This window comes from Eleutherodactylus coqui, chromosome 2 (genome assembly GCF_035609145.1).
Source record: "Eleutherodactylus coqui strain aEleCoq1 chromosome 2, aEleCoq1.hap1, whole genome shotgun sequence".
Classification (NCBI taxonomy): domain Eukaryota; kingdom Metazoa; phylum Chordata; class Amphibia; order Anura; family Eleutherodactylidae; genus Eleutherodactylus; species Eleutherodactylus coqui.
The window spans coordinates 259,791,514-259,806,536 of record NC_089838.1 but is presented as its reverse complement, the minus strand read 5'-3'; the positions used below and the strand labels follow the sequence as shown (position 1 = coordinate 259,806,536).

Sequence of the window (15,023 nt, the reverse complement as noted above, 5' to 3'; positions counted from 1 at the left end):
GTCAAGTTCCTGCCGTGGCTCCCTCTTTCCATGTATTACAAGTCCAAGTGGCCGGGATCGTTCTGAGCGCAGCGGCTGCTGAGGACGGAGAGCCCGGGGATTCACGGCCCGCTACACGCTGCGAGAGGCGACCGCACGGAGGTAGTATACTACCAGTCAGCTTGTGTATATGTGCTGTGTGTGACTACCAATGGCTGTTCCAGAACCCTCCAGAATGTGCACTTCTACATAGACAGGGCAGGACTCTAGTCTGAGACTTGTAGTTCCACACGTATTCACAGCCCCAGTGCTGGTGGGTTATGAGACTTGTAGTTCCACAGTTTTCTCTCTTCGCAGCCCCATGTGCAAACTTCTACTTGTCCAGGACTCGGCGCTTCAACGTGTTTCATAGAAACGTACACGAGAAAACATGTATAAAGTACGTATTTTAGAGCAGATGTTTGTAAAATTGCACAATTTATGTAACCTTTTGATACATTTTTCAAAAAAAAAGTTCTGTAAACTTTTTTTTTTTTTTTTTTTTTTTTTTAGTTCTTCCCTACCCCTGATTATAAAGGGGGGGGGGGGGGGGGGGGGGAATCCCCTTCACAGAAGCCTCCGTAGTCGGACGGATACATTGTTAAACGCTACATTTTCATCCATTTTTGGGGGTAGGAACGTGCCTGTCACGGATGCCTGTATGACGGTGTGGGCGGCCCGTAGATCACTTAGTTTGAAGCTGGGTGACCGCTGGTAGGACCACCGTTATAGCCCCCAGCGGGCAGAGTGTAATAAGCAGATGCCAGTCTGCTCTGGTGGCCCCTTATCTCCCTTGAGAACAAAAGGAGCCGACACGATGAAATCGGCACCCAGTCCTCCTTCCCTCTGCCAATGAGGACCTGTTAGGACACCCCATTCCACGCCAACTGTCCAGAGATTTCTTAGACAGTCTGCAAGAATGGCGCACTTTTCTCCAGTCTCCGAGGAAAAAAAATAATAGATGTCTGTGATTTATTTTGAGTCTGGTGACATTTCGGTGGGCTATTATGACAGGTTATGGTCATTGCCCAGCCCCCAGTAAATGCTGGTATTGAGCTCATAGGAGTATCGGACCTAAAGACACGGATCACCTCTATATTATTTGTTACCGTTTTCTAATATGTCCGTACAAACAAGAAAACTTTTTTTTTTTTTCCGATGTTGTCAAGAAAATTAGAAATCATGTTGCCAGCCCTGCCCCATACTCATTAGATTGATGGATGATCTTCCCCAAATTGCAGGAGCCTGCAGCGGACTCCAGCAGTGAGCCCGGCCGGTGACTCTGCGTTCTGCAAGTACCTGTATTGCGGATGACTGCGGCGGTCGGCAGGCGGTCATGCACAGTACAGGGGTTTTTTCTTTGTATTTCTTGTGATGACGCGGGTATCCGCAGCCTATACACAATGTTAATGGCATATGGGCTGCGGGTCGGACGCCACCATTGGAGGCCGTCGGTGTGGATTTCACGCAATTCACATCCGTGAGTGGGAAGGAAAAATCAGAAGCACATGCCTTTCAATGCCTGCAATTTACTGCAGATGGCGAGCGTGGCATGCGCGATTCAAATGCAGTCGGGTGAGACCGGCCTAACCAAGGCCCAATTCACTAGTAAGCCATGTGTATGAGTACAAAGCCTGGCTATGTGTGTTATGGTGGCTGCACTTATGTGTTGCCGGAGGTCCCGGTACCGACGCCGCTCAAAGTACCAGAGCAAAAACATTGCATGCAGTGCTTTTTCTTCCATTGGAAAGCAGGCGGCCCCCATTATAGTTCACAGGGTCCATCCAGCGCGGTGCGGTTCCATCCAGAGACGCACCCACGGGGATTCCCATTTTCTGCTCTTTAAAAGGCGCAGGAAAGCAGAACCCGAGTGCAGAGATGAAACCAGCCTTATGCCGTACTGACATAAGTGAGCTGTAGCGTGTGTATATAATATAGTATGTAGACTCTTTGGGGGGGTGGAAGCTTTTAGAAGTTGCCGTTTCCCACAAAACGCGGCATGCAGTTACATCTCAGGCAGGTGTGCAGATGATAAGAGTTGTGGTGTAATTAGAGTCTTGTCACCTTGGCCTATAAGAGGCTCCCAGAGGCTCCTTGTATGTAGTCAGTGTCACCTCTTCTTCCGCTTGTGTGGAGCTTGTTGACCCCAAGTTACCAGAGTCTGAGAGGGGAGCATTATTGGGATGTGAGAAGCTGGATGGTCATAGCTGGGCCACTCTGAGCAGACTGTTAGGTGTAACCAGCAGATGCGTGCGGGCACACAATGTCACCAGGCTCAGGACACCCTCAACAGACCACCACAATCATCCGACAAGCACGAGCAGCACCAACTGTTTTTGTCCACCTCCTAGAGACAGGTGGCACCATCATTACGCCATGCTCCACATATTACATCTTGTATCCAAGCTAGAGGCGGTACAACGGTACTAGAGCCTCCATGCCTGCCTGTGTCACATCTTGTATCCAAGCTCGAGGTGGTACAACAGGGTAGTAGAGCCTTTATGCCCAACCGTATCACATCTTGTATCCAAGCTAGATGCAGTACAACAGGGTACTAGAGCCTCAATGCTTGTCCGTATCACGTCTTGTATCCAAGCTAGAGGCAATCCACGGGGTACTAGAGCCTCCATGCCTGCCTGTATCACATCTGTATCCAAGCTAGAGGCGGTACAACAAGGTACTAGAGCCTCCATGCCTGCCTGTGACACATCTTGTATCCAAGCTAGAGGCGGTACAACAGGGTACTAGAGCCTCCATGCCCGACCATATCACATCTTGTATCCAAGCTAGAGGCGGTACAACAGGGTACTAGAGCCTCCATGCCTGCCTGTATCACTTCTTGTATCCAAGCTAGAGGCGGTACAACAGAGAAGTAGAGCCTCCCTTCAAGGTGTTTGTTCTCCACAATTAATTCCCCTTTTGCTCTGATATTGTAATCTCTTATATCGCTGTTACAATCCCACAGAGAAAGTTTGATTCCATCCGACAACCACTTCTAGGGGAGGAGTACCATGTGAAAAATTCAACTCTTCTTTCAAACAAAAAACAAGCCCTCAGACGGCTACAGCATTTAAAGAAAAAAACTCCCTTTCTGTTTCTAAGGCCCCTGTCCACGGCCGTGACGGAGTATCACTAGCCATATTCCGCCGCAGGGGAGGAGGGGGGAGCACTGTCAGGTCTCTGCGATGAGCCTATCTAATAGACAGGTTCACCACAGATAATCGCAGCATGCTGCGATTTAAGTACCGCAAACAGAGAATCGCTATGATTCTCCGCTCGTGGACATCGGGCTGTGCTTTCCATCATTAGCCTATGGAAAGCCTGTCATGCAAGGTCAGTGGGAGATTTTTATTGCTGCGGATCTCGCAATGACAACTCGCCTGTGGACAGTCAGCCTACTGTGGGACAAAGAAGACACAAATAAAAAAAAGAAAAAATAAGCTTGCTGCATCATGAATGGGTTAAGTGTTTGTTCCTGTACTTTGTATCCCTATAAAACTCCCGTAATTCTGTATATCATTTAAATGCAGCTTTTATAGTAAAGTTGACCTTCGGCGCAGCGCAGTTAGTCTGCCACAGATTTGTCCTGGATTCCATCTTCTGTTGTGGATTCCCGCAGGGTGTGATGGGATATTGGCAGTCCGGCTCACCTGAGTCGCTCTGGAGTCTGTTACAGGTTTTTGGAGTGGCCCGCACTAGTAATACGCAGAATTCCCAGTCATGGACCTTGTATAACCGCACAAAGCCAGCGCAGTAGTGGCCTCTTAGCAATGCTTATTTATTGAGGTTTTCTTTGTGTTTGTCTCCTAGAGCCAATGGATGTTCCCGCTCTGCTAGAGGTTTACCGGTGACGGTTCACAGGAGCCGCATTACTTGTAAGTATTTGTACTCTACGTCTTATGTGCAGAGCTGAAGAATTTGTGTTCCCATACAGTTTTCACTAGGTGTCGTCCGTCATCAACCCGATCACTGGAATACAACTGCAGATGAGACGTGAGCCACACGTGTACACGGCCAAAGCCAGACTCCTCAGAATAATACCTGGAATTAATAAATTACATCTATTTCCCGTGAAGTGTTCACCATATAAATTTCCTCCTAATAATAGACATCTGCCAATCCACAATGGACAATGGGGTGGGGCTTAATATTTATAGTCTCCTATCCGGAACAGGGCAACACAGGAGGCAAGTTCTGAAGCCAATTCTCTTTAGGCTAACTTTACACAGGCGAGTGTGATATTGGGCTGTGAATCATGGCCCGATATCGCGCTCACCAACATGCGTTTTTTTTTTTTTGTTTTTTTTTTATATATCAATACCACCTTGGGGGAAGTAGCGATCCTCCATTACAGCTGTCAGCCGTGGTGGAGTCTCTCCCATTGTTTTCAATGGGGAAACCTCACCTCGCATCGTGTGCACCTACCGCATGGTGCGATGCGGCAGCATGCCTAAAATAGGACATGCCGGGTTTTCTTTCCCACGTTACATGGTTCCCAAATCGATCTTGCGACACACAAATCTTGCGTGATTTTCTTGGTTGTGGGAAAATGGCATTAGGGTGTATTTACGTGAGATCTTGTTTGCTTGCTTTTTTTTCTCTTCCGGCGCGGACAACTATTGCGGCATGTCCTATCTTCAGGCATTCTCTTGGAACACCATCCGTCATCCATTGTTTTCAATGGGGCTGTCAAAGCATCACACAGCATGTGCGATGCAATGTTTACCCTTTGAATACTATGGGAAATACTCTGCGATGCTCCGCTGCAGCTAAAATCACTGGGATTCCAAGCAGAAAATACTTTGAGGACCTCCTAAAATCTTCCTTTAGAGTGAGTAATCTATTCCGTTATCTCAGGAGACAGAAAACACTCTTCACAACATTTGGGTCCTTGACCATTTACAGCTCGGTAGCGCCAGCTTGTGGCTGCATCGTGCACCCGGGTATGTAAGGGGTAGCAAACAATCCTCGCCTGGGTGTCTTCTCTCTTCACAGTCCTCCTGGCTGTATTATTCTGCAGCTTGTTGCTGATGAAGCGGTGTTTGTCTTTTGGGTGATTGTTAATAAGGAGAAGTCTGGCTTTTATATCGGCCTTTGATCTCGTCCTTTTGACAAGGTTGCGCTGTTACTAGCATTTTGTTTACCTCTCATTGCTTGATTGGGTTTATTCCAGCTCTGTTCTGTAGAGCCAAAAAGTTTGAATGAAAAGGTGGATGCACTAATCATCAGAGATATACATAGATAACACATATCACATGGGGCAGTATATTTAGGAACTCCTAGATTACAATGAACCCCTTCTTAAACAGCACTACCTGTCAGTGGTTGGCGCAGGAGGAGAAACTTCCTACAAAAGGGATTTGTAGACAGACTCATTCTGCAAAAAGAGTTGCAACAATCTTTTGAATGATTGTTCTGTGTATCGTGCAAATTTTGAACGATAATCATTCTGTGTAAACACAACCAACGAATGAACGCTGAATGAGATTTTTGTTCGCTTTTAATTCGTCGTTCGTTTCATGCAGGCAAAAAAAAAAAAGCTTGTAAATTGTTGTGTGAACAGCAATCGTTTGGCTATTCACTGGTACAGTAAATGTGTACGATTTGCGAACGAAATTGTAAATTGATTTATCTGGCAGTATAAACGGCCATTTATCTGTCATCTTTCGCTCTTGCGGATGATTTATCACTTTATGTAAAAGAAGCCATAGGCGGTGCAGGTGTATTAGTTCTTATGTATGTGCAATATCAGGCCACAACAGGCAGGCTGCACGGACACGGCAGGAGACGTCGGCTTCTGACATCACAATGGGATGTCTATACGAATGTAACTCGCAGGTGTGTTTGGCGCTGTTCACACCTGCGTTAGGGGTTCCGTTTTCCTGCTCCGTGGAACCCCTTAGCCAATTTTTATGGAACTGAATGGACCCTATGACTATAATCGGATCCTTGCGATCCCTGTTGTCTGTTCCTGCAAGCAGAACTTTATCTCCAGGCGTTCCATGCCAGATATGCAACGGAAATCCCGAAGCATGCCTCTGGGGCGGATGTGAACAAGTCTTAGTCAAGAATTTCCAGCGACATATATTGTAACCTGATAATGCTGCCCAACATTGTTGTATCGAGATGCAGAAATAGATATTCTATAACGGGGATAATTGTTTTATTTTTCGGCACAATGAAACTGAACAGGCCCTTTTTTTCAGATTTGTTCTCCTATTTGTCCTTTTTTTTTTTTTTTTTAGATTGAAGCATGTGGATAGGGGGAAACCTTGCTGAATATTTCCTTGGTGACTGTTTCCGTATCTCTAGAGCTGTGCGCCTGTCCTTCTTTTGATTTATAAAGACCGCTGAGATGCAAAAGGGGCGTTATGTAACTTTACATTAAAAAAATCTAAGATTAATTTATTTTAGGCAATTTTGGATGTTCCTGGGTGACACTGTTCCCTAAGGCTTCTGTCCCGTTCATCTGAACTCGGATGGGCCTTAAGTAAACCTATGAATTCCCCGCTGTAATCACGGTTGCCTTTGCTCTGTGTATATGGCTGCCTGCCAGTATATATTTATCCTGGGCCCTGTAAGCGAGCGGCACAGCTCCACGTTCGCACCTATTATACAAGGCCGTGTCTGTGAGCTCTTGTTGAAAAGTTGTGTACACAGTAATTTCTGGGGAGGAAATGTTAATAGTCCGGCATGTAAGAAATCCACATCAATGCTAGAAGGATAAAAACTCCCTGCTGTGATTGTACGGAACGGGCGAAGTCTGTAGCTGCGGGGCACAACCATCAGTCCACACAGGACTTGAACTTGTTGCTGCTGGCACTTGCCTGAAGGTAGGATATTTGGTCTTGGATCTTCCTTCTCTTGTACCTGTGCGATTTCTCAGCAGCCGGAGGAGATTGAGGCTACAGCACCGACTTCTAGGTGTCACGTTTGTCCTGGACTGCCAACACGAATAGGGTACGTGGGGGCAGCCAAGACTGACGCGGGAAAGCACTGGTACAGGTGGCTAGATGCAGAACAGACAGAGCATATCTGCAGGAGGGTAAAGGCCTTTATATCTTGACTGTGCAACGTATATGCAGAATCAACTAAGGGAAATCCTTTCCCTGCAAACCCCTAACCCGGGAGGGAGCCCCGCCCAATCGGCGGACCGATCGCTTCCTACAGTTGCGGACCCACACTCGTAACTGGGCCATTACAAATTCCTAACAGGAACCCTGAACACACTGGGTTCAGTGCACAGAAATAAACAGAACAAGGACAAATGGGGACCAAACCAAAGTACCGGAGCCAGAACACAAAGCGGGTCTGAGCAGGAGAACTGCTCAGGGATCACTGGCAATTAATCAGCATCTCCCAGTCAGCAAGAGCTGGATCTTATAGGGAGGAGGGAGAAGTTGATTGGCTGACAGAAATGTCAACACCAGCCACACCTCGCAGACACTAGCAGGACTATTTAATCTAGAGTAGAAGGCACAGGAGCTGTTAACCCTGGCTAGTCTGGATAGAACCTGCAGAAACTAGGTGTGCTGGCAAATAATTAACCATGTGCTGACTGAGACATGACACTAGGAGAGTGATCACTGTAGCAAAAGTGGCAGAAACAAGTTAGTTTACTATGGTTTTAGGTCCTCCACCTGCCGACCCAACCCCATGTTCTTCCCCATAGGCATAGAGATGAATGGGGTTTGTCATTTTAAACCTTCAAAGTAGAAAGAAATAATGCAAAATGTCATTGCAATAAAGTGATACATGGCGATGCTGGAAAGTTCGCGAACCTTCAGAATTCCCCTTATTTCTGCTTATATTTGACCTAAAACCATATTAGATTTTCACATATTTGTAACTTCTAAAAGTAGATTAAGAGAATCAAACAAATCAGTCAAAAATATAAGACTTTTGTCTTTTTATTTGAAAAACCTAATCTAATATTAAATGTCTGAGTGGCAAAAGTATGTGAACCTTTATGATTAGACGATAACTTGAAAGTTAAATTATAATCAGGTGTTTTCAATCAATGGGATGACAATCTGGTTGGAGCGGGCGAACTGTTTTATTTAAAGAATGGGGATCCATCAAAGTCTGATCTTCACAACATGTTTGTGAAGTGTACCATTGCTCAGACACATTCAGATTTCTGAGGACCTCAGAAAAAGAGTTGTTGATGCTCATGGGGCTGGAAAAAGTTACAAAACCATCTCTAAGGCCTCATATCCACGGGGACCGATCCGCAGGGGGTCACCCGCACACGTGATCCGCGCCCCATAGGGATGCATTGGACACCCACAGGTATTTAAATACCTGCGGATGTCCTTTTCCCTTGAGACGCGGATTGCGTGTGCGGGAAAACACCCGCTGCATGCTCCATTTTAGTGCGGGTCTCCCGCGGCGACGGCTCCCGCAGGCTTCTATTGAAGCCTAAGGTAGGCGTCCAGATCCGCGGCACACAAACAGCTGCATTTCTGCTCTCTGGCGCGGGAGAGCAGGAGTTCAAAAAAAAAAAAGAGTGCACGGGCCGAAGAAAGAAGATCCGGCCGCAACGGAGGGCAGATCCGCAGCGTCCGGACAGGTAAGTAATTCTTCTTTTTAGGCCTTATGTCCCCGGGAAAGGAGGGACCCGCTGCGGATTCTGCATGAAGAATCTGCGGCGGGCCTGATTTTCCCCGTGGACATGAGGCCTAAAGAGTTTTGGACTTCGCCAATCCACAGTCGGACAGATTGTGCAGGAACTTCAAGACTATTATTGCCCTACCCAGGAGTGATCGACCAACAAAGATCATGTGTAGAGCAACGCGTATAAAAGTCTGCAAGGTGTTAAATCAAGTTAAGGCCCTTTTACACGCTCAAATTGCCAAATGATTGAACAAAATTCAAGCGAGCGGCCGACATTTTTGAATAATGAATTGCTGTAATCATCTGTGTTTTCCTCCAGGAGTTGTTTGCTCAGCTGGGTATGGGTTTAGGCGAGAATGTGACCAAAAGGACTTAATATGAACAAAGGTGCCCCTCTCCTGTTTACATCAGCAGCGTGTATCAGGGGTCCCTGGAAACGTGGGCAATAATGCCATTTAGAAAATACTTAGTAGTTTTTCTCGTTTTACCTGGGATGACCTAGAAATGCTGTGTGAGAATGAACAAATGACCCCCAGTAATGCAGTGTAACAGTGCTAACCACTAAGCAACTGTGCTGCCCGGAAATGTTCTGTAGTTTTTCTATATCCCAGAGCCCATGCATGTCCGTGTGCCGGGATTACGTTTTCCTGATCTGCCTATGTAGTCAGAAAATTGCACCCCCCCCCCTGCCCGTACAGATCTGTCTTATGACTGAACCGCATGATGACAGACACACCCCATAAGGTATAATGATGGGGTTCGTTCAGCTTCCGGCTTTTTCCAGGATGTAAGAGCGTAGCATGCTGCACCATTTATAATTTTTCTGATTTCAAATGGAATTCGGCAACGGAGATTCCAGAATGAACATTTGACGCGGATGTGAATGAACCCATAGTACTTTTGCATGATAAAAACATTTAAAGGACAATAACCTTTTAATTTCTCCATTGGCAGAGCTGTAGGAGGGCTCATATTTTTGCAGGACCAGCTGTAGTTTTCAATGATAGCATTGTGATGTTCATACAAATGTTTGATCACTTTTAATTTCATTTTTGGATGTCGGGATGAACAAATAAATTTTCTGGGTCAATGTAATTATGGCAATGCCAAAGCTAGATTTAGTTTTTTTGGGATTTTTGTTTGTTTGTTTGGGGTTTTTTTGGAGGGGGATGGGGGGGGGGGATTTATACCACTTTTGCAAAATAAAACTTTCAGCAATACAATTACATTTTTTATAAGCAACTTAAAAAAAAATTAAATTGACCTAGCTGTATGAGGGCTTGTTCTTTGTGGGAGGAGTCATATTTTATGTTGGTAACATTCTGGGGTAAATACAACTTTTTGATCTGCTTCTTTGCTTCTTATTTTTTCAGGGTTTTTTTTTTCTTTTTTGGCAGACAGCGAATTTTTTTTTTTTATTTTTTTTTTCAAATTTTTATTTTTTATTTTTTATTTTCACTATCTCCACTATCCTGAATGAAAAATGGGATTAATTCATAGTTCAAGTCATTTGGAACACGATACAAATTTACACGCACGCCCTGCTGATGAATTTTGGCATATGCTAACAACCGTGTACTAGGTGCTCATTTTTGTGGCTGATTCTCAGGATTTGTTAAAAATGAAGATTATTCAGTGACCTGGACCCGTGGCTGCTTGCTTGAGGTATCCTATCAGCTGACATCCAGAAGACATCCATTAGAGTCTCTTATTTGCCTAGTGTCATGTATTTACCTGCAGAGAGCCGTGTATGTTCCTCCCACTATGTAAACGCTTAAACGCCCATTATAACCTTCTAATTTTATCCGGAATGATGAGCATGGGGCTGCGGTTTCCTTCTGGACACACACCTGGGTTGTGTGCATGAACCACAGTTCAATCAGCCACAAGATTATCAATACAATATTTAATTGCCGTGACCTTCAGTGTTGAAAGTCTTGTCCCTGTAATTTCAAAGGCCTCTTTTTTTCCACTAATGAGCAATTACTTCCCCTTCTCCTGCGCTGATCTTGCACTATGAAATATCTCTAAAATCTGTCTTGAGATGGATCAGCTCACTGAGTGATCAGGTTACATGCTGCCCATAAAAGCTGCCTTTGGCGAAGAAAAAAGGGCTACGGCAGAGAGAAAAACAGAGATGCTGCTGCTGAAGCCTCTAGTAGGCGTTTTCTCACCCCAGTGCTGAATTCACATCTACACTGCTCAGTACTGCTGTATAATGTTTTCCATTATGTTGCTGCTTCTGAGCATGCGCTACAGAGATGGGGGAGCAGGATCTTCTCTTGTCTGCATGCAGTGTATGGCAAACCTGATAACAGGAAGTCTATACCCACCAAATCAGGGAAATATGAGGATTGGAGTATGCAAAGGGGAAAACTGGTAAAGTATTCCATATATGAGACCTATAATGGTCAGAAATACTGTGACTGGTCATGTTCACATGAGGGCTTATTGTGAAACGGCACGTACACTTTAACATGCGTGTGATAGTTTGCTGCAGTCTTAGGTTAGTTATACCATTTCATGTACAGTACCTATTTCAGTATGCTCATATTCAATGTCTGTATTGCTTATCCAGGTCGGCCATGCGTCTGAAAAAAGCGCCTACTCACGTTTTCCATCCACCGACTGCTGTCCGTTCATCCCGAGGACGCCATGTTTACACATTTAGCAACGGGTCCGCAGACCTCGACAGCTCCTCAGAAGAGGAACTGGACATTACGGAGCTGCGAGCGAGAGGGGGAGAACTTCACAGACAGAGCGCATCCAGAGAAAAAGTTGGTGACATCACTACGTTGGAGCACACCATTACAGAGAGCGACAACCTCAGCAAACTAGCACTGCAGTACGGCTGCAAGGTAATAGCGTGCATCATGTCTCCCCATTATCTTCCTCTACACTTGAATGACCAAATCACAAAACCTTGTCAGAAACGTATTTACTCTAAAAATATTGTTTCTTTTCTCTTGGCTGAATGGAGCTGAGCTTTAGGAAGGTAGATTTGCCTACACTGTTGCAGGGGCCTTCCCGAAACCTGCAGACTAGTTCACACTGCAGTATTTGGTCCGTTTTGTTCATTCACTTGAAGGGGTTGTCCCACGCCGAAACAATTTTTAGACGGCACCATGGAGACGGGGACGCTAGCAACGGAACAGGTAAGTGAATAACTTCTGTATGGCTCATATTTAATGCACAATGTACATTACAAAGTGCATTAATATGGCCATACAGAAGTGTATACCCCAACTTTGTTTCGCGGGGCAACCCCTTTAAAGCCCAAACCAGGATTGGGTTCAAAACAGAAATGTATTTTGGACACTTTGTTTTCTTTCTCTAATCCATTTCAAAAACTGATCAACTGCTGAAGTGCAAATAAGAACAAACAAACTTGTAGGCTGGGCTCCCACACGGCGTATTCGCGGTGGAAATCTCGCAGTTTGGCCGCAGCGAAAAACCACGAGATTTCCATTGGGAAAGTGCTGCTTTAAAACCCACGGCACTTAGCCACAAGTTTTGGAGCAGCTTGGCCGCACGCTTTTCCGTTGCGGCCGGCGCAACGGAAAAAAAGGATCAAGCTGTGGTCGGGGAATCCGCGCCGCAATCCTGGTTTCTGCCGGCTTTGCCGCGTCTGATTCGCTGTCCCATGTGAAATCTCGTCCACGTAGCTGGCTAATCCCGGGGTTAGCAGCTGCAGGCAGATTTGCTGCGGTAAATCCACCCTGTGTGAACCCAGCCGTAGAGAACAGCCGTGTGAATAAGCAGTTCTGTGATCTCTTGTATCCACCCCCATTTTTAACCTTCCAAAAATAGTTTTTTTCTTTTATTTATTTTTTCCTGCATTTGATGATGTGCCGCACATACAAAGACCAGAGTTGTGGCTGTTACAACACATTGCTAGTGACCGGTGCAAGTTATCCATCAAAGGCCGCAGCTAGGAGAGTGGACTGTACAGCGAAGACTGCGCAAGAGTAGTTGAATTATGGGAAGTGTAGTTTTCATGGTCACGCTGTAAAAAGTGACCCGCCTCACAAGAACGTGATACAAGAAAGTGCAGCTGTGGTACAATGGGTATTCGCAATCCTGTGCACGCTGTGAAACGTAGTAGGGCGTTGATGTGTCTCAGTACAGTGTGGTCCTATCTCATAGTGGGACCGACTGCTGTGAAGTGCAGCCGCAGTACTCCTATATGACAATCCTTTCTCTATTCCTGTATTGCTAGCGGGCGGACATCTTCATGTAATACCACATAGATAGAACTACGGCTGGGTGATTTTTTTTTTTTTGTTTGTTTGTTTTTTAAATTCAAAGTCAAAAATTAAAATCTCAAAATTATTAATTTTTTTTTAAATTTATGGACCATTCTCTCTTTTAATCTCTATGGAAAAAAAAAGTGGGACGATGGGTCCTGCCCTACCTTTTCTCACAAGCAGAAAAACAACGCATGAGAAAGATAAGGCAAGTCCTATCTTTTCTCCTGCGCAGTATTAACACACAATGATCCCGCTAGTCCAAACAAAACCAGTGAAGTCAATGGTTTCGTTACGTTTAGCAGTTGTGAGTTTTCACAGCCGCAAAGCATGATGGGTGCACATTTACCTGTTTTAAGCCTTTAGTGGGGTGAAATCAGTGTAGCTTTTTTCACCTTTGTGGCAATTGGCTTACGGTCTACTATAGTAAACGCAGTTGTTTATGGGGGTCCCTGCTACCTGACATCCACTTCCAGGTCTGATCTTAGGTTTGTGAGGAGGCTGATGTTATGGGAAAGGGGGAAATGGAAGAATTGCATAATTTCTACCCCTTTTTTGTTGTTTTAGATATCCATGGTTTTGGTCCAATTTGAGTGTTAGGTTTTGCATGAGCGTTCTTTAGCACCAGGTGATGAATATAGGCGAAATAAAAAATCGAAAACTTACCAACGTTCCCTGTAATTATTGCCAATAGCGACCAATCACAGATTAGCTTTTATTTCTTTTACCGCTGAAGTAAAATGAAAGCTGCGCTGTGATTGGTTGCTATGGAAAACACAGATTTTCTTTCAGATAGCTTCCATAAAAGTGTGGCGCTGGGCTCATTTTTGTGGCCACTTTGCATATTCCAGGACTGCTGTTCATTAAATCACTGTGCAACGTATGGGTATATCACCTAGTGTAATATAAGAAGTGGTCTTATTTATATTGCATGGAGTCTTATCATTACAGCCGTGTGTGACTGTATTATGTTATGTGCAGACTGTGTTGGTCTTCAATGTTAATATGTCCTTCCCTTTCTGTAGGTTGCTGATATTAAGAGGATAAACAACTTTCTGACGGAGCAGGACATGTACGCCTTAAAGACCATCAAGATCCCAGTCAAGGTTCACAGCATTTTAACAGAGCGGCATGAGACGAACGCACATCAGAGCCGAGCGGACTGTTCTATAGACATCGCCATCCAGTCCGGTGATGAGGCAGCGGTTACCCCGACGGAAGCCATGGAGATAAATCACTACTTCCAGCAGATCGACCAGAACATTGAGGCTGCGGCTCAGAACCAGGAGCTGTTGAGTGAATCGTTGGACGTTGGCCTAAGCGGCAGCCGGCTCTCCCCCATCCTGAGGCACAAAGCCCCCCATCTCGGAGCAGACTGGGGCATACGATGGTGGAATGCTGTATGTATTATGCTCTTAGTTGGGATTGTTCTGCCAGTATTTTATATCATTTACTATGAAACATGGAAAGGTGACGAAAAATCACACTGCGCCAATTTAACAATGACTAGACCGCCAAACATCAGCAGAGCGTCAGAGAGTTGGCTGATCAGATGTTAGACTCTTACAGGATGCATAGACACCTACTGAGGCGGGAGTGGAAGAGATGGAGAACACGTTCCTTCAGTCTTAATAACGGAAATAGCTTGTCTCCATGTCCTGCCGGCAACATAAAGAATAGTGACTCCTCAGTGGCGCATACTACTACCTACCTGCGGAGGATGCCTCAATGGTGGGGGGGCTGTTAATTAGTTCTTTGTATTTGATATACATTGACAAATTGGTGATCTCGCCTCCTCCACTTTGCCTTATGGAATTATCTTCATCTAGGAGCCAGCTTCAAGATACCAGAACAGTAAATGCCCTCCAGATGGTTATAAAGTGCTGCTAATCCCCTTGTTTGTGTCTCCTAATTTGTTTTTATGGTTGTGTTAACATGTTCACTGTGCTTTTTTTTTTTTCTTACCCCTGGTGCTCTACCTTTTTTGTATTCCAATTTGCACAGCTGCATGTATAATCATACTGAAGTGCGGTGGTGTCCACTGGGTGCAGCCCTGAATTAGAGGATGGAAAGGTGCAGACTAGTTGCCCAAGTTTTATTACTGCTTGTTTGTAAAATTCCCTCACATCAACAATTCACTGG

At 45.2% G+C, this 15,023-nt stretch overlaps 1 protein-coding gene across 1 annotated transcript; it reads left to right on the top strand.

The window, feature by feature from the left end:
* The first annotated feature begins 1 nt into the window (after position 1).
* LYSMD4 (LysM domain containing 4) lies at positions 2-14,779 on the top strand. Its single transcript, XM_066589986.1, has 4 exons — positions 2-141; positions 3,829-3,893; positions 11,213-11,492; positions 13,907-14,779. The coding sequence occupies exons 3-4, from the start codon at positions 11,220-11,222 to the stop codon at positions 14,438-14,440; spliced, it is 807 nt and encodes a 268-aa protein (XP_066446083.1). The 5' UTR covers positions 2-141; positions 3,829-3,893; positions 11,213-11,219; the 3' UTR covers positions 14,441-14,779.
* The last annotated feature ends 244 nt before the right edge of the window (positions 14,780-15,023 follow it).